The 20074-nt window shown below is 37.8% G+C and overlaps 1 protein-coding gene across 1 annotated transcript in view; it reads left to right on the top strand.

The window, feature by feature from the left end:
• Positions 1 to 1271, top strand: part of LOC110442438 — a 5952-nt gene extending 4681 nt beyond the window's left edge. The window contains exon 3 of the mRNA XM_021486046.1: positions 1268 to 1271. Within this exon, the coding sequence (XP_021341721.1) occupies positions 1268 to 1271 (4 nt within the window). The remainder of the gene's footprint in view (positions 1 to 1267) is intronic.
• The last annotated feature ends 18803 nt before the right edge of the window (positions 1272 to 20074 follow it).

Raw genomic sequence — 20074 nt, 5'->3', positions numbered from 1 at the left:
ACTCCTGCGATGGCATTAGTAATGCTAATCAGCTGCTAATATACTTACCAGAATTAAGATTATTTCTTCATTTAAGCATATTTTAACGTTATTTATGATACTTTGTGTAAAAATGGCATTGTCATTGAAAGAAATTGAGTAAATTTCCTACTAATCTCTTTTCTTAAGCGTTTGCTCACCTGTTGTCCGCCATGTTTTTTCCTCTGCTGATTTTCGTCTTCCACGTGCTGGCTGGAAGCGACAGAAGAACTTCCGAGTAGATAAGAGGTCAAATCGAACGCACAGAAGCCGCATCTTCCATAATCGGAAGTCTTCTGTTGTGCAAATCGAACCCGCTAACAGTATCATTCCGGCAAGGGGAAGCTACTCTTATCGAACACGGTGCGTTCGATACAGATGGCCTCAGACCACAGTTAATTCTACTTTATGTTACTACCAAAGAAAACAATAAATTTATTATTTTTTAACTTTGCGCAGGGTCTGGTTTCTATTTCATATTTTAGGTCTATTCAAACTGAACATTCAGTGAGCTGGAAAATACCTCATGACCGGCATTTAAGAAATATAATTTCATTTGAATGTCACTACCCTGCATGTATAGGGGAAAATAACAAAAAATCACAAATATATATTTTTTATATTTTTAATACTTTTAATTTAACGCAAAGACTTATTTATTTTCAAAACCTACGGTGTTCGGAACATTACAAATCTTCTTTCGAATCATCAATAGTTGCACATCCTATATGTTTCCACATATATGGTTTTACAATGAATCCTACCTGTACTCCAATCACAACCAATCATCTCATCCATACAATCCGTTAACCCACATGAACAGCTACAATTGATAGTTATATAATGGTTATTTGCCTTTTCTATTTGTGATGCTATTTTAACAAGTGATCTCTTCCATTATGGTGAACTTGGACAGAAGGTGAATTAACAGATTGAAAAGGGATTTGGTTTTTCCATTTGCATTTATCATATACGAGAGCTAAGTTTGTCAACTGAAACCCATTCCAATCAGGAAATTGTTTAGACAATACTGATTGTAATGAGTTAATTATATCAAAACAACCCCATGCTTTATTGAGAATTTTAAGTTTATGACCTTCATCTAAATAACCTACCCATGGCGTATGTACCGACTCTGTGTCTTCACTGACTGCGTTTTTTAACAAGTTGCACATTATCTTCGCTAATATTACATGTATCTTATTGAAATCTGAGGTGTTTTTTGTAACCTGCTTTTTTGCTTAAATAGTTAAAAGTAGTCTCTTTTTTAATCGATTGCTTGTTAGGAGTCTTTGTTTGCTTGATATGAGTCTTTGATAAGTATCAGTTGATTGTTGTTGGTTTTCGGTTTGGAGATCGTCAGATATATCTACCTGTTTATATTCCCTGGATTGAACTGCGTTAGTTTCTTGAATTGATTCACTGACTTGGTTTGTGTCTGTGTTTTCGCTAGAAGTAGGTCGCAAGGATTTCATAAAAGACTCGTTTTTTACATTATCTTTTACAAAGTCTAAGATTTCGTCGGGGCTTAGAAGTTTTTTGGGGATGACTATTTCATCTTTTGGAATCTTAGCATATGAAAATTTGTCAATAAGTTGGTATTGTCTTATTCCTGCCATTCCAGTCTGTATGTTGTAAAAATACCTATATTGTAGCAACTGTAAACTTGAAGTTAAAACATCTACTGTGAGTTCTTTACCTTTCACGTGAGTTTTCAAGACAACGTTGATACTTTCTGATGCATTATTCGTGATATCCGACAAAGGATTATACAGACCACTGAACTGTTGAATGTTCCACTTTGCATCGTGTAATTTGATGTCACTCTAAAGGTGATTGTTGGTATATTCCTTTTCAAAAGTTTCGGGACTTTTTCACAGAGATAATCAAATAATCGCTCGTGACATTTTCGAAATTTTCTTTCGTGTACTAAAATGCTAATGGAGTGTTCGGTTTGTTTTCAAAAAGGATATGTTGAAAAATAACTGGTGTGACATACAAATCTCCTAGATTGAAAGTTTTGTCATAACCTAAGCACATGGTCACTGAACTATCGTCTAAATCTAACAATTGGTTAAAAACCTCAGACATTTCTGGCAAACCAAGAATAGTTACTAAGTCAGGATATACTTTAATTTCATGTACGAAACCATCCAAATAATGAGCAAGTAAAACCAAATTATATATTTCATCCCTAGAAAGTTGTTTCGTTTCTCTCACCTTTTCTGCTGCATACTTTATTTGTCTTACATTCCTAGCATTTATAACTCCTATATCAGTGACAACGACACAAATAAAATAAAAAAGATAATTATTGCAACAAACACTTGTAAATGTTTTCTCAGTTTACACAGATTGACTCATGTTTTCGTAAGGATTGTCTGAAGGAGAACACTTTGCCACAGGTTGTGCACTGATATTGACGTTTCTGCGTATGGACATTGGAATGTTCTTTGAGATATTTGGCAGCTTTAAAATGTTTTCCACAATCTTCGCAAACAAACACGCGTCCTGAAATGTTGCAGGACAACTTATGCCCTATAAGAATGTTCTTGATGTCTTTGCTGCATTTGTCACATTTGTAAGGCCTATCTCCTGTGTGAGCATTAACATGAGCCTCAAATGGTTCCTTCTGGTTATATCCTTTGCCGCAGGAGTCATATACATATTTAAAGTTATTTGTGTGTGTTAATTTATGGTGCTGCAAGCTTCTCTTTGAACCAAATGTTTTTTCACAAGTGTCGCAAGGTAGTCTTAAACCCATGTGAACAATGTTTCAATGTTCTGTCAATTGTGCCTTGTCTCTGAACGACTTGTCACACTTCCCACAACTAAACATTCCCTCATCTGTGTGCATTTTCGAATGCCTCTTCAAACTGTACTTTTGTGAGAAAGACTTCGAACACACATCACAAATCCAACGAGTTTGGTTCCCATTTTAAGTTTCAATTTGCTGCACTATACATCTGTTGTTGGTTTGGCTGTAGGTTCTGTTGGTATGGCTGTAGGTTCCGTTGGTTTGGCTGTAGGTTCAGTTGGTTTGGCTGTAGGTTCACAATCTTTTCCCAGCTCTAGATCATGGTCCCTTGACCTGTCCTCGTCCCATGACAATTCCAGCATACATGTATCTGGACTCAGACATTCAACACCAGTCATGCCATAGCCAAACACCCTTAAAAATAGAAACAAAATATACTGTCATGCCGTCACATTGAAATACAACATATATATATAAAAAAAAAAAACACCAGTGAACTGTAGCTTATAGTCGGTGAATTTACTATTACTGGTAGATGATGATATTTTCATAATCTACTTGGAAGTTTATATCTACCTGTCTTTATTTCATGAAGACTATTTCAATTTTATTTAATTGAATTAGGTGATCTGCATGAATATTCAGGATTTATTTTTCATTTTTTTACTTAAATTTATACTGTATTAAAAATTAAGTTTTGAATATTTATATATATGATAAATAACAGTATAATAAAACTTAAAACCATTGACATATCTATAAATACCAACCGATTATCGATATACTTTTTTCAATAACAGTATATATGATAAGATATATTCTAATTTTTGCAAATTTAAAAAAAAAAAAAAAAAAAATTAGAATCACATACTTATAAAAATACAGCATAAGTTGTTGAAACATATTCTTAAGCACACCTAATAAACTTGCATCTTGTCGCAGTTGGATTCCTGAGATTCTTACTACTTTATAAGGCTAAATATTTTAATAACTTCGCTGATGTCCTTTAAAATACATATTCATTTGATTTTAAGTCTTACGCGTACAAGAAATGGCAACCATTTTTTTTATTTGATTAATGATGACACTGGAATCTGATGTGAAACTGAGCTCTGCCTGATATCAAAACAAAATATCATTAGGCTATTTTAACCTGAACATATTTTTAATTTCTTATTACTTATAGTCCTTGTTGCAATAATGCAATTACCATTGAATGGAAAATGTAAGGCATGCTATGTAGGAAGTTTGTAAGTAAATGAGCATTTTGCTGACTTTGGAATATAAGGGCCTGTCAAACAAGTCATTAGGGGAAGTAACTCGACAGCTGACAAAAAATACTTGCGCCCGACAGAGGCGGAATACGAAACCGGCCTCCACCCCATACAGCCGTCGCTTTCAAAAACGCACAGAACGGCGAAATACGTCGTTATATCAACTATAAACACAACATGTTTGACACTGAGTTGTTTCTCATACAAAGACCGATGCATTGCGTGTCGAAAGTGTTCCGAAGTTAGTCTAATTTGGTACGCATTAGCTACGTGAAAATGTAAACATTGGCGTGCACGAGTAGTAAGGTCTGGTTACCTTCCTTAGCCCGACAAACGTAAACATATCCAGCAACCAGATCATAGTTATTTAGTAAGCCAGTATATCTGTGCACAATGAAAAATTGTAATCTGATTACTTGCTTGAATATTTCGTCATCTGTGACTGCTTGAAATGAAGACATCGTTCTATGGTGTTCAATTTCGCCGCTTCGTTTTGCCTAATATAGGTGGCGCTACGCCGGATATAAGCAGGGACGGTAACTCTACGCCGCATAAATGCGTTTCGATTCCCCACCGTGTATATACTCACCGCTTTCTACGTTGCTATTTGTATACTGCGAATCGAAAATATCTGAAGGGGACGAGCCATTTTCTGACCTTTTCTTAATGTCATCTAACACGAAAGGGCAAGTGCGAAAACACTCTGTACTGCTATTTTTGCTGTTACTATGTGGAAGAGGTGAATATTCTGTATGGTAACCCTCATATACAACTAAAACCGAATTCGGATTAGATGATAAACAATAACCTTTACGGATGAAATTTACATTGCCAACAGTCCTCTTTCTACCTTTACGATTCCTACCTCCGCCACCTGAGTTACAACTTGCATCAGTTTTAATTTTAAAATACTAACAATTCAGTGAAACATCAGTCTCTCCTTTCACATGAATAGTTGAACTACCGTTATTGATCCATTGATACTGATCACATTTCCAGTCCTCTGGGTTTTTACACTAAGAAACATTCACCTCCCTTAGGTTTAACTGGTGGTATATTCGAAACTCTATCAGTGTTGGGATCTTTAAGAATGCTAACTATGCTATCAGTTGTAAGATTGATGTTTGTATCATAAACCTGTACACCGCCCCCTACAAGAATTAGCTCCGTCTTACTGACCTCTGGCATACTTACTGATCTGGTTACCTCTGGTATACTTATTAATATGGTGTTGTTTACCGATGTCCGAAGTTTTCTAATGACGTCGACTTAGCCGAGTAGTATTTGGTGGCGGAGTAGTAGTGGGTGGAGTAGTGGCCGCAGATTTCATAGTGGTTCATTCCGGCCACCACTTTTGCATCGAGTTTGTGATGTATATTAATAACAATTATATCAGCTTAACGATTATATAGGTATCTTGTTTAAGTGGTCATGGAACAAAAATCGGTTTTGTAATTAACGAGTAATGGGTAATAAAAGACAGTCATTAATGAAAATGTTTGACTTTTTAAGCCGCTCTTGGCGAGAGCCGAGCGGCTTATTAATTCTGTCCAGAGAAAGTTTGACTTTTTTCGTCATTTTTCAAACGACTTCGATTCATTCCGGCCACCACTTTTGCGATTTATATGAAATATGTGTTTAAACAGATGGTATCATATTAACAAGTGCAAAATATCCTTGACCAGTTCCTGGATAATGAATGGTGTCAGCTGTAGAGACGGCACTAGTTCATACAGTAGAGTTAGCTTATTAGGTTCGTGGAGACTGGAACATGTATCTGCGATTACATCATTAACACCTGTGAGATATACACACCTCATTGTAAAATTGTAAAAGGGACAAAACCAAAACATAATACGAAGGATAAGCATAGCTGATGGGTTACGCGATGACCCCTTGTTGACCTAGGCTACCGTCGTCCTATTGTCTGTATATATAATAATGCGTCTGTTTTGAAGACTTTCCCACCACCGACAAATAGCATGAAAAAATGCTGTAAGTTCTTTGAGGTTGATGTGTTCTTATTATTTCAAAAACTTCATTCCTGGCAAAGGAGAATGACAAATTACTTTGTCAAATCCTTACCGGTCAACAAGGATGTTGACGATCCAGGGCTTATGTCCACAACAGCCTGTAGTCCAACTGTGTTACTATTTTTAGGTCACCTGAGCGTTAGCTCAAGTGACCTATTGCTCTCCGTTTTCGTCCGTCGTCGTCCCTCGTCCGTTAACATTTTACATTTCAAACTTAAAGTCAACTTCTGCTGAGCCGATTGAAATAAAAGTTGGTAGGAATGATCGCTGCATGGTCCTGACAAAGTGTTTTTATTTTTCGGGTCGATCAGAAATCCGATATGGCCGCAACGGCCGCCATTTTGAAAAACTATTTCAAACTTAAAGTCAAGTTCTGCTGGGCCGATTGAACTGAAAGTTGGTAGGAATGATCGCCTCAGGGTCCTGAAAAAGTGTTGTTATTTTTCGGATCGATCAGAAATCCGAAATGGCCTCCACGGCCGCCATTTTGAAAAACTATTTCAAACTTAAAGTCAAGTTCTGCTGAGCCGATTGAAATAAAAGTTGGTAGGAATGATCGCCTCATGGTCCTGACAAAGTTAAGTTAACATTATACTTAACTATTTTTTTCTCAAATTGGTACATATTTCAACAACAAAAATAAAAACTCAAGGACTCAGGTGACCGTTAAGGCCCATGGGCCCCTTGTTCATAATATGAGGAAAAATCTCCATGGACTGGGTCTGGACAATGACTGGGATGTCAGCCACCCAAACCATGTCTCTAAGTTTGACTCCGCTCCTCTCATCTACAGATTTAAGAATAGCTTTACTTATATAGCGGTGGTACCATGAAGGTACAATGGTAGAAATTGGCCTCAAAGGCAAACTCATCTCGTCTGAAATAAAAAATATTAATGTTAGGATGTTACTACTCCAACAATGTTAGAAGTTTACCACAACGAAATATTTTTTAACAGTTGCCATATATATTCCTTTGCTGGAATGCAAAATTTAAAAGTTTGAAATTTGACGATATAACTCATTTTTACTTACCTAAAAATGGTCACATGGGTTCAATAATAATCAATCTCTTTAAATTAATTCAAAAATGTTTTAAAAACGTTTTATCTAAAATTAATTAATTAGCATCTTTTTCCAAGTTTCAGCCATAATAATAAGAAAGCTTTTGCAAAATCAAAAATGTGTGAAAAATGCGGGAATTTTATTTTAAGTTAACAGCTCAACTTATAAGTTTCTTTAAATCACAAAACCCAGCTATTTAATTGTAAAGACATTATTATATGAATTTTTACACATTTATGAGTTCACCAGGCCCGAATAATTGGTTAATTTATTAGTACCTACAGCTGGATTTAAGCAGGGATTTAGCAGATTGTCAGCGTATCAAATATATAAATTAGCAATACAGCAGGATTTCAGCAGCCATTAAAGCAGGATATCAGCAGCGTAATATATGTACAGCAGGATCTCAACAGTCATTGCAGCGGGATTTCAGCGGACAGCACAGTAGGATATCAGCAGTCTATGCAGTGGGTTTTCAGCGGACCAAACAGTAGGATTTCAGCAGTCATTGCAGCGGGTTTTCAGCGGACCAAACAGTAGGACCTCTACAGCAGGAATTCAGCAGCCTCTCCGCGTATCACATATGTAAAAGAGCGATTCAGCAGTATTTTGGCAGCCATTACAGCAGGATATGAGCAGGAAATTAACCAGAATGTAATAATGTAAAACCGAATATGCCTTCCATACAGCACAAATCAGCAAGATTTAAATAAAGACTAGAATTCATATAAATTAGAATAGACCATGATTTGAGTTTTTTTAAATAAATCATCAAGAAATTATTTTCATTGGTTTCCTTTTGGCCTTGTAAGAGGTCAGAAGGCTGGCCATGGCATCCCGAACTTTCCCCCTCCTGTCACCACTCATAAAGAGTGACAAATCTGGAAAGAAAAAAGAAAACTGTCGGTATAGTTTATTTATTCATTTTCATTCACAAGTCAATATTAAGTTCCTTTTTATAACTAGAAAATGGTATCCTTCAAATTTTAAACAATGTTTTAAAGGTTTTTTTAGGGCCTCAATTGTGCTCTAGAGCTTGACAAATCCTATGTCCGATACCACAGGGCTACCAACTTACTTAAATGGCTACTACTAGGCTTTGTTTCTTGGAGCCTCAACATTTAAGTCAGGCTACCATATTTCCTAATACAAACCATGCTCCTATATTAACCGAATGCCTTTACATGACAATACATGGTACCCCATTAAACCTCCTATCCAATAGTATACCTGTTATGGCATCTGTAATGGTCTGGTCCAGTTTTATCAGGCCATAAGATGGGATCAATGCAATGGTTCCACACTTAAGCTCCTCTTTCCTAAAGAAAAGTTTGAGCAACTTTCTTGCTAGCTTTGCTCCATCCTTTCCAGAGCTCACTGTAGTCTTGTTGTGGACTGCAGTGAGCTGATGCTTATGCAGGTACACGTTGCACCCTTTCATGAGTGGAACCATCTGTAATATATTACAATACGAAATGCTTACTATGAAAAATGAAGACGGAAAGCACAACCAACAAAGCAAGCTTTAATATAAAACAATTTTTTGAAAGTGCCATTTGAAACATATGCCAATTTCCATTAAAATTCCTTCCATTTATACAAAATCGGTTCAAATCCCTTAATTAATTTGCCCACATGTTCTCCCGCCCCTCTGCCCAAGGGGAGCTACACCCTCCATTTAAATAAAATTGAATATGCCAGAGGCTGTTCTAGACAAAATTTGGTTAAAATCCCAAAAAATGTACAGAAGGAGAAGACATTTTTCATTTACCTCAATTTCCCTTATTGTGCCCTGCCCTTCTGCCCCTCAGAACCTCAGAAATTTAGTTAAATCCACCAAGCCATTATAGAAGCGGACAGACGGACGATGCGCCATTGCATGACATAAGCTCACTTGCCCTATTGGCAGGCGAGCTTAAAATAGGTATTACAGTAAAATTGTATCATAATCAATGCTCTGCAATACTATTTTCCCAGTAGTAAAACTTGTACAGGCTTGACTTGTATACATTGCCTGAGCCAAACTTGTATACATTGCCTGAGCCAACATACCTGGGTTTTTCAGCCTCTGCTTTGGTGTATATGTCTGGTCTGTCTACACAAAGTGATGCTAAAAAAAAGAAACTTTGAATTTCACGTTACTTGACACAACTTCAGGTTTACGAACACTTCATCTCTCCTAAACCATGTGTCACGTTTGGGTGATGATTCAACTGATCCGATGAATAGAGTGTCGGTTTCATCCTGTGCGCTGTTTTCAACATTTTGAACTCTACTAGGGATTTTGGTCCTGCAGCACTTTATGAAATGGTTGAGTTTCTGGCACTTTAGTCACTTTTTCCCGAAATCTGGACAGTTCCCTTTCATGAGTTATTACTCTAATGAGGGTTAACTCCCCGTCCCGGAGTAGCCTTCCCTTCAGTTTCTCGCTGTTCACACCACATACTATTCTATCGCGAATCAGCTCATCCGTAAGTAGACCAAATCGACAGTTTTTCATTAATTAAAAATTAATTAATTCGTTCTAAGTTCAGTGACATACTGGTCAATCGTTTCTCCCTTTCCATGAACTTTTGTGTTAACTTTGTGTCTCCATACGATGGTTTTCTCGTGCGGTTGACAGTACTCTTTAAACTTTGTAAACAACGGTTCTATTTTGTCTCGCGTGTCACCGTCGAATGTCATCGTGTTGAACACTTCTCGGCCATCCTGACCGATCAGGTACAAAAACGATGTGCTCCATTGTTCGCGCCACGAGGTTGATTCTCGATACCACGTGTGTGTGAAACAACTTTCGTTTCACCGATCAATGCACGATTTGAGAAATATTCCCACACAAAAAAGTCTTACTTTGTCGTCGTGGAGCTTCTGGACTTCTTTTCAGTCTCTTCTGACACCATGTCGTGTTCTCGTACTCTAATAAAGTACTCAAAGCTTTTGCTTCGTGTCTGGTTTTAATCAGCCATTATAGTCACCTTCACAATGCCCGGATGTTCCCAGGTAAGTTCAGTCGATAATTACTAAAAGGCTAAACAGGCCAAACTAACCGATAAGTCCAAATACGACACAAAGTTCCACTTTCTGTTTATGTCCTCTACTTTTGTCATGAAATTTCTGTTTATGTCCTTGACTCCGTTTGTTTTTGTCTCTATGTACTGTGTTGACAGCCGTTTCTTTGTCTGCCATGCTTCTGGCCTGTGCGTGTGACACTCCGTATGCCCTCGCTGTATCTAACGCTTTAGCTAGAGTCAAGTCTGAACCGATACCAATCGTTTTTTTGCAGATTTTGGTGTTTCTGATGCGGAAGACTATTCTGTCTCTGACCATTTCTTCACTCTTGTCATAATCATAGTCTTTCACAAGGACTTGAAGGTCAGTAACGAACTGTTCAAATGGTTCGCTGTCTGTGTGGTGTCGACCATAAAATCTGTACCTTTATATAACATTTGACCTTGGTTTTACGTACGCTTCAAACATGTCATAGTACGATTTTAAGAGTTTCGCCTCTTCCTCCGTCTGTGTCCAGGTTGAGAAATATTCCTCCCCTTTCACCTACCCATAACATGAAGTAGGCACACTTTTCTTCCTCTGTAATTTTCTTAGGTGTCCGTTTAAGATGAAATCGACGTGCTGTTTGAAACTTTTTCAAGCTGCTACTAAATCGAGTCTACCCCTAAAACATCCATGGTGCATTCATTGTTTTACGGACTATTGGACTGTTGGTAACTAGAACACGTTTATTCAACATCTGTCCGACGCTTAACAAGCATTGTTACAAGGGACATTTTTACAAACATTCAGACGACTCGTATATTACTATACTCAAGCTACAAATCACTTATCGAACTAAGTATTAACTGAATACTTTACAATAACGTTGGGAAATACCTTGGATAACGCGAGATCTCGTCAAGTCATGTGGCATGGCTCATGCCCGAAGCGCCCCCAAAACTGCTGATGATACTACTGCGCGGCCGGGGATCACTAGCTATATATAGCCTAATATCCGCTGGCGAATTACAATTTCTAGCTGATAACGAAGATGAAACAAGATGTTTTGTTGGTTCGATTGGGACGATAATAAAAGTAATAACAGTATCGGCATTATAAAACAACCAAGAAAACCTTTAAGTTCGTACAAGAAAGGAAACGAAATAGTTGCAAAGCTATCGAAGTATGGAATGTGAAACGGAGTAATAGTGAAAATTTGCGGTAAGATAAGACACATAACTGACTACACAATGCTGACTTTCCTCATATCATGGTAACATAACCCAACCATGCTGAATATAACCCAACCATGCTGACTGATGTTCACTTTAAATTACAATGGTTATGATATACTCAGCATTGTTTTAAAGTCAGCACGGTCATTTAAAAGTCAGCACAATTGGTTTATATTCCTGTATGCAAGGCTATACCCATTCCCAGGATCAAAAGGGAAAAAAACAGTTTGTTTAAAATAAGTATGAAAAAGTGTTTTCTCTGCTTATGATTGACTGAGAAGTTTAAAGATAATAAGTTATAATCCTTGATCAAGCACTTAAACTTGACAAGTATTTATATAGCTTGCATAACATGCAGGAAATAAAGCATTTCTCAAATAATCTGCTGCCAGTAATCAGAATACAATGCCTACTACGAATTTATCCTGAGTTACACATTCTGACTATACTGGAGTGCAAATTATTTTAAAAAGTTTGATTATAAACAACAAAAACATCAAATATCAATTAAATATTGTTTTAATTACTCCAAAATAATTTATTACATTATATTCAAAAGACAGAAGCACTATCACACTCACTCTCACAAGGCTTCCGGCTGTAGGGCGAGTGAGCACCTTGTATGTTGGTTCCTAAGTAAGATCTGGAGCCATGTTGGCAAGTGTTCTCCATTCTTCAAGTCCAGATGCAGTGTCAAGGCCAAACTGCTCAGTCAGCAACTCTATGTCCTCCCTCCCATGATGTGCAGCCTCATCAGCATCTTCATGCACCTTGCTAAGCTCAAACACAATGAAAGCTTCAAGCAAAGGCATATCAGGAAACCGCTTTTCCAAGTTTTGAACAACACTGTCGATATACTTGTCGAAAATGTCCTTCTTGAAGGAGTCCTTCACTTGCTGGGTGGGCAAAGAAAATTTAAGAGGTTTGGCGGCCAGGGATGTAACAGTGTTATCCAGTTCCTGGAAGTGCTGACCGGGGTTGTCCTTGAGGGATTCCACAGCATGAATCGTCCCAGCAACTAGGGGTTTCACCAAGGTGTAATCCAGGTATCTCCCCTGCATTGCCTTTGATAACTGCGACAAGAGAACATCTGACAGCATATGCAGAGTGGCAACAAACTTGTAGTTCTGAATAAAAACAGAAATTCGCATGGCCTGCACATCCGGGCGTTCCTCTGCCTCTCACTGCAAGCTGACAATGACATATTCCAGGCACTTCCTCACCGACTGGATTGCAGCATCGTGTCTCAACCAACGCACATCCTTGGCCTGTGTTATCTTGATGCGTGGATCGTTGAGGACAGACTGAATGGCTTGTAGAGCAGTAATCCGAATTATTCTGACGTTTTATCGACTTTTTTCATATCGGTCTGTCGTCGATTTACGTCAGAACTCAATAATATGCGGGAAATATGCGACCCGCGCCCGGAGCGCACTTCAAACTGATATTTTAGAAACAAATCGTCACTTTCACACACATGTCGCACATGGATCGAAACATCTATAAACACATATACATAGGTGAGTACTCCTCAAGACGAGCACTCACTGCCTAAGGTATGATTTAAATAACCTAGCACTCACTATACATAATGTATGAATAACTGAGCATTCACTCTGACTACAGCTAAACCGAGCCTCTCAAAGTAACTACTGAGTACTCTCTAGCTATTTCATGCCAAGTGCACTCATACACTTTCTCTCAATCACAGGGCAGACATAAGGTTATAATTCACAATCATTTGATGTACCGATCACATAGAGTAACCGTAGCGGAGAAAGGAAGCCTTGCTCAGGCATATCTACCTCCATACTTACTCTTCAATAAATTATCTCTACACCATTGCAGTAAGTTACAGGGAAGCCTTGTTCAGGCACGTCTGTATCAATACTCGCATGTTTACCTTATAACAAGTGTTTCTGTCTCTACCGACGATCGAACAAGGAGTGGGCTGCTGAAGTTAGCTGACGGCTTTTTATAGTCTGCTGCCAGACGAACTTAGCGCCACCTATGACTCTACAGTGTCATTAAAACGTTTACATAAAATCATATAAATACATGTATACTCAACAAAATGGGGAACAGACTACGTGACGGCAAAGTGGAGCCGTGATCCGCTACATTATCCACGCCTCCGAGTAAAACGTGTCTTCACGTTCCATCTAAAATAAATATAACTAAAAAACGATAAATATTCCTGGAATTATCTATTGTGGAAAAGGAAATGTAAATCGACAAAGTCTTTGTCTACGATATCAAGTCACGGAACTATAAACTCTTCTAACATGTACGACCAAATGCTTTAGGTTCGAAAAATTCCTCGAATTCTACCACCTCAATGTCTCGACCATCTTCGGGATAGCGCGTCGTCTTTGTAACAGTTCTACGGGAGGTTATGACCTCCTTAGTCTGAGTGGCACGATGCACATAGGTGCATAACTTTTTAGCACCAGGGCGTCCACTGGTAACTGGCATAGGAACCATGTTGACTGGGTCCATGGGATGGGGTCTAGCGAAGCTCTCTGGGTCTTGCTTCCGTTTTGGAGCTTGCACCGGCTCTGGTCTGGTTGGTCCGATATCTCTCCCAGTAGGTCCCCAGGATATTGGTTGTTCCAGCTCTCAACATCTGTGTTGACAGTCACAGTTGAGGTGGAAGTTTGCGGCCCTGAATATCTTGTTGCTACAATCAGGACAAGCCAGAGTCTTCTTCTCCATGGTTTCCAGGCCACACTCAAGAATGTGATTACGCATCACGCCAAGATCATCTGCGCGAAAGGAGCACATAGGACACTGTTTCCTAGGGGTAGACTTTGTTTTCACCATCTTCTGGAATTACCAAATTTAGAGGCGTAGTTCCACCTTAACAACTACAGCCACTGAGATAACAGCGAAATCCCCGGATCGTGCTGCGGTGACTTTTGAGTCAGTATCAAAGGCAGCAGAAAGCAATGGAAAGACTGTTGAAGTGAATTCCACGATAGGCAGGGATCCGGACATCTCCCTGCAGATAGTTGTTGTAAACACCAGGTTACTGTCACCTTTAAAGCGTTCAACGCCAGTAAAGAGAGCAAAGGTGTCGCAGGGACAGACACTCAGTACACCAGCCAATGACGGAGACAAGGGCGGCATGGAACAAGGCGTCACTACGAACGACGTTGGAGTAGTGTTCCATGTCAGTGAAAAGGCACCGCAGAGAAGATACCACAACAAGGACCACCGTGGGAGTGGACGGGGAAATAGTCGTAACAAGATCATCACACACCATTGAATGGGAAGAGATTGTATAGGACGACGGAAGCTAGACGGATTTGTGCGCGGAACTTCAAAACTCGGGACGTGCCACACGCGAGATGCGCCAATCGCGGGACATTATCGCGGGATGTGCTAATGGACATTATTGTGTTTAATTCATTTTATGATTTATGATAAGTTGGACGGGACGTCCATCATTATAAGGGGGAGGGGGATATTATGTAGTATAAATCATTGTTTCTATTTTCTCATATCCATATCATGATAAGTAATCTGTAAGCGTAAAACGATGATTGTATTTCAAATTGTGATTGCTGATAAAAAAAATTATGTTACTTCTGTCGTATTTTGTATGTCAATTACAGCGAGGCTTTGGTTTGTGAGAGATTTGGAGAGTGAATCTTGGTTATGTGTGTGAAAGAAGGTTTTTTGTTAGTGCGAAAGCGGATTATTTTGAAGCGTTATCATGTAAACTTTATTTGCCTTATGTTGTTTAATTGGTCAGGACGACCAATGCTTTTGAGGCGTGGGTAATGTAATGTATGCAATGCTAATACAAACTGTAGGATAGGCTTAATAATCTTGGGTAGGTAGGGTTAGTGGAAACACACCATTTAATTATTTTTGCCTCAGTCTATTGGCATTGCCAAAAAACAGCCATACCTCATAATTTTACATGATCACTGAAATATCTGGGATATTTGTTCAACTGTTAACCTAGTTAAACTGAGATTGACAGAATGGCATCTATAACTTGATCACCTTGCAGCAGGGAATCATTAATATAAACTAGATGTCTATTTGACAATTTAATGAATTCAGAGAACTTTCATACCTCCTTCACATAAATCTGGAATGCATCATCTGGACAGCTATTGGCAAACTGGTTCATGGAACGCTCCTGAGCTCTGACTTTCGACCCATCTTCGTCAACATTCAAAAGTTTAGTAAAATGTTCAGCTACAACCGGTTGAGTTAAGAACATTAGATTTAAATAGAAAAAATAAAAAAAATAAAAACAATCAAAATATATGTGTTAATTAAGATAAGAGGCGAACAAGTATTTGTTCAATCTGGACTGATATTCAGATTAATTTTTTAGCTCACCTGGTCCGAAGGAGCTTAAGCCACGTTGCGTCCCCACCCCAAAACTATATATACAAATGCTTGGCAAAAAGAGACAAATGCAATCACGATATTAGAATTGATCCTGGGGTCTGGCCACAACCCTAGGGACCTAGTTTCTGAGTCAAAGCTTGGAAACAGTTGAGATCCCCACCCCATACCCATACATAAAATTGCTGGGCATGAAGAATCTTATACAGATATGCTACAAGGATTGGCATTGGGGTCTGGCAAATTCCCTTGATCTCATTCGGAGAATATTTTGCCATCATTGCTTTGGTATCCAGGTGAGCGATACAGGCCCTCTGGGCCTCTTGTTTTACTTTGTGACTTTTTTTCCAATTCAAGATATTAGAAACACAACTATCAAAATTCTCAAGTGAAAAAAATACCATGTATTAATCTTAGGATCATTATCGCTGATACATGTATATAAAACTTATAATAATGACAATTTTTTAACAGATAGATAGATATATGCAATATGGAATTCATCTTACCTTAATAGCATGCATGGGTTCCACAGGTGAATGTTGGCTCTGCATGTCCATGTATGACAACCTCAACCACTGGCTGCTTCCGTACCTTCCATATTCCTCTGTAATTGCATGGAAACGGGTCTTGTTGTTTGTGCTGAAATCAAAATCTACCGTTTTAACAACACATCAGTTAAAGCTTGTTTCCATTTTAATGGAAAATTACATAAATAGTAATGGTAACCTTAAAAGTTGACATTTTGTCCCTGAGCTATCACCTCAAGGAAAATATTAAGTATAAAGTTTCATGATTTATAACAAAATTGCAAGAGTGATTTCACAAAGTTGGTTTACTAAAATCTATAATTAGTACCACAAGCGTTCTTGGCCTTAACATTGTTATTTTGATACCTGAACTCTAATTTTGATAAAAAAAATATATGCTGAAATGCCCCTCGATAAAATGGTAGATACATGATATCATTGATCACTATACAACATCTTCCTCGAATGATTAACATTTAGCCAAAAAAGAGGAACAAGCAGTTTGCGAAGAACATTATTACTACTGCAAAGCCTGGTATATTAACAACACATATCAGCTACTTAATCTGCATCATTTCTTTAATTTGTATTCATTTGACAAAATCTGCATGTACAGTAGGTCACATTGAACACTGCAGCTGCAAGAGTTTTGTTATTAATCACTTTGTTAAAGACTTTACTCAAACCCTTTTTCAACATAACCAAACCCAAGGTCTCTGGACTGGTGCTCCAATTTATCCAGAAGATGGACATTGCAATCTCATCTGCTTTTGTTCTATTAACTGCACCAGCCTCCTCAATGCTTCGGGTTGGAAAAGATGTATCAAATCTCAGTGGATGATCCTTCTCAAGAAATGTGCGGCCTCCTGGATTAACAATCTTGTCTAAAATCTTTGAATGCGTACCTTATAAAAATATTTAGAAAAGTTAAAATGCAATTTTTAAATTTGTTTTCTTCTCATCGCTCGCACGTAGATAAAATCTGCGGTGGCCTCTCTATATTATCCACGTGCTGACGATGAGAAGAAAACTTTTCAGTGCCTATATCAAAATTTGATACTTTGTGAAAAGTTCTTCAAGTATATGTAGTCTAAAACTGAAGATTAAAAACAAAAACATCTGTATATTTAGTACTTTTAAAGTATCATCAAGCTATAAATCAGTTAAGTCAAACATCGAAGAGGCATAGTACCCTTAAAACCACTCTCCTTCCTATCTCAGCAAAAATTAGTGTTTTTTTTAAATTGCTACCTTCCTACCTATCCAAATTTTTTAAACATGTTTTAGGAAACACTTATTTCTTTCTGTTGACCTTATGCTCCAGTCAAGAGGACAAAGTAGTGTTTAAGAAATACAACAAGAGATCCTAGAGGGATCTTGGTGCCCACCATTGTACCATCTTCCTTAGTTCTGTGTCCTTTCGATCTTTTCTCTTCTTTACTCTTATCTGTTTTATCAGTTTGCCTGTTTGCCATCTTATTATACTTAGGACCAAGGTAAACCTACATATCCAATTTATGAACAAATTCTCTAGTAAGTTCTGAGATATAGCAATAACAAACTAAAACTGTAACAAGATGACCAACCAGTATGATTTGATATCCATGATTAAGAATAAGAGATACTCTTATGTGACTTTAACTTTCAAAGTAAAGATGGCTGCCTGTCGGCCATTTTTGTTTTGTGGTCAGTCCAAATAAACTATATGCATAACTAGGGAACATGGGTAACCTTCTTGTGAAATTTTAAAAAGATCCCTCCAGTTCTTTTAGAGTTACAGCGTTAACAAGAATTGTTTAAGGACGAAAGGACAGATGGAATGACGGACGGACCGACCACGGATTCACAGTGATTTGAAAAGCTCACCATCTGCTGATGGTAGGCTTTAAAAAGGAGGTAAAGATTTTAAGCTTAATTCTCATTATATCATTACCTTTCAAATGGCAATGTCCACAGGAAAGCCTTGGCATTCTGTTGTACACGGTTCTGTTCCTTTGCATTTCCAGGTACATCGCAGACAGTAAACATGACGCGTGCTCGAATGATGCTGGGTTTCCTCATAAAGACATCATAGATGCTTATGCCTTGGTCTAGTCTGACTAGTTCATCTATGATGACTTCATTATAAATATTCAGTCGTTTGGGTGCACGTAGACCTGAAACACACTATTTTGTTAGCTATTAGATAAAATTAATGATTTTCGAAATAAGCTTTAGAGGATTTCTGTGATGTATTTAATGAATTTCATATATTAAATCCTGCATAATCAATGAAGTTGTGTTGTCTGGTAACAAAAATGTGGTATGTATTGACAAGGTTTGCTGGTGTTGATTAAACTCCTCTTTAATAGATAGGAACTTCAGAACTTGGAGTGTTAAATTTTCAATTCTTAATAACATGTAGAGTAAGTATTTATAAGCAATTTGTACACAATATAAAGTCCAAAATCATATTCTTAAACTTGTCCAATGCCTATTGATGCTTAACATCAAAATATGTTAAGAAATTTTACTAATTACAAGGGTTATGATTAACATGGCCTTTTACTTATGTCACACTGAACACCAGAGAAGAATAGACAACGCTATCATAAATTCGAGAATAACATTTTGCATTTTCCGCACTAACCAATTACCATCAATAAGTTTACATTAAATAATAATATGAACTTGTAAGTGAGTAAAAAAGGTCACAGCAAAGTTGATTTGGGTGTCCGCACTCCTAGACAATACATGATATTTATAACTTTCTTAAACTACTATGATGTGCATTAAGCAGACTTCGCTGATAGGGGGCTCACCAATCCTTAGAAACTTGATGGCCCACATGATGAACTATAGTTATATATGCTCAAGTGATATTTGTTTTATTTCATGTATTGTGTTGTCTTAACTAGCATCAGATTTACAATTATTTATATTGATCATGTTTGCTGAAATATATTCTCCTGGGAGCTTATGTTTATTGTTAACCATATTCGACATTAAATAAAGCTTCTTGTATCGTGTATGGGCTGCATCGTATAAAGGTATAACAATTGACTTTTATAATAAACTCCATATTGTTAAATTATCACAATTTTTGATAAAATTATTTTGTACCTGCAATCAGGCCAAACAGCATAGTTGTTGATATCTTAGAACGAAACTGTGCCGATAGGTTTAGAATAAGACCAGTTTGTGCCCAGATACTGTAATTTCACTGTGATATTATGGTGGCAAGGATTGAACCCATCAGAACAATACGACAGAGCAATGGCATCGCTTCCAACCTCCTCTGTGAATGCATGCTACAGTTAGAATTACGCCCAAGTATCCACCTAGGTTCAGTTCGTTCTGCGTGCGGCTTGCGTGCGGTTAGCGGTAGTTTAGCGTCTAGAAAGCGATCGTTCACCGTTCGAGCACCGTTCGTCTGTTTCGGTCGTATCAGCTAAATTGTTCCGTTCGGTTATTTCGACCGTCCCTATCGTCCAATTTTTTCATTGGGTCGTTTAGTTCGGCTACTCCGTCCGTCTGTTCCGTCCGCCTGTTTAGTTCGATCGTCTAACTTACTCCGTCTTTTTGGGTTAGGATGCGCACGCAGTTTATCAATTCATTATGATAGAACTGCAGAATATCTCACGTTTATCTTCAGAATTACGAACCTCAATTATCAGATACAGTGACAAAGGCTACGCTATTAGAAAGATTATTCGTTGTCAAGCACATACGCACGCCGAATTGCGTATTTACGGTATTTATAGGAACTCTTCAATGCGGGAAACCACGTTGTTGTCGGTAAACATAAAAACAAAATGGAGAAA

Source organism: Mizuhopecten yessoensis, unplaced genomic scaffold (genome assembly GCF_002113885.1).
Source record: "Mizuhopecten yessoensis strain PY_sf001 unplaced genomic scaffold, ASM211388v2 scaffold716265, whole genome shotgun sequence".
In the NCBI taxonomy this organism is placed as follows: domain Eukaryota; kingdom Metazoa; phylum Mollusca; class Bivalvia; order Pectinida; family Pectinidae; genus Mizuhopecten; species Mizuhopecten yessoensis.
The sequence above is the reverse complement of the archived record's forward strand: the minus strand, read 5'-3'. Positions and strand labels throughout refer to the sequence as shown.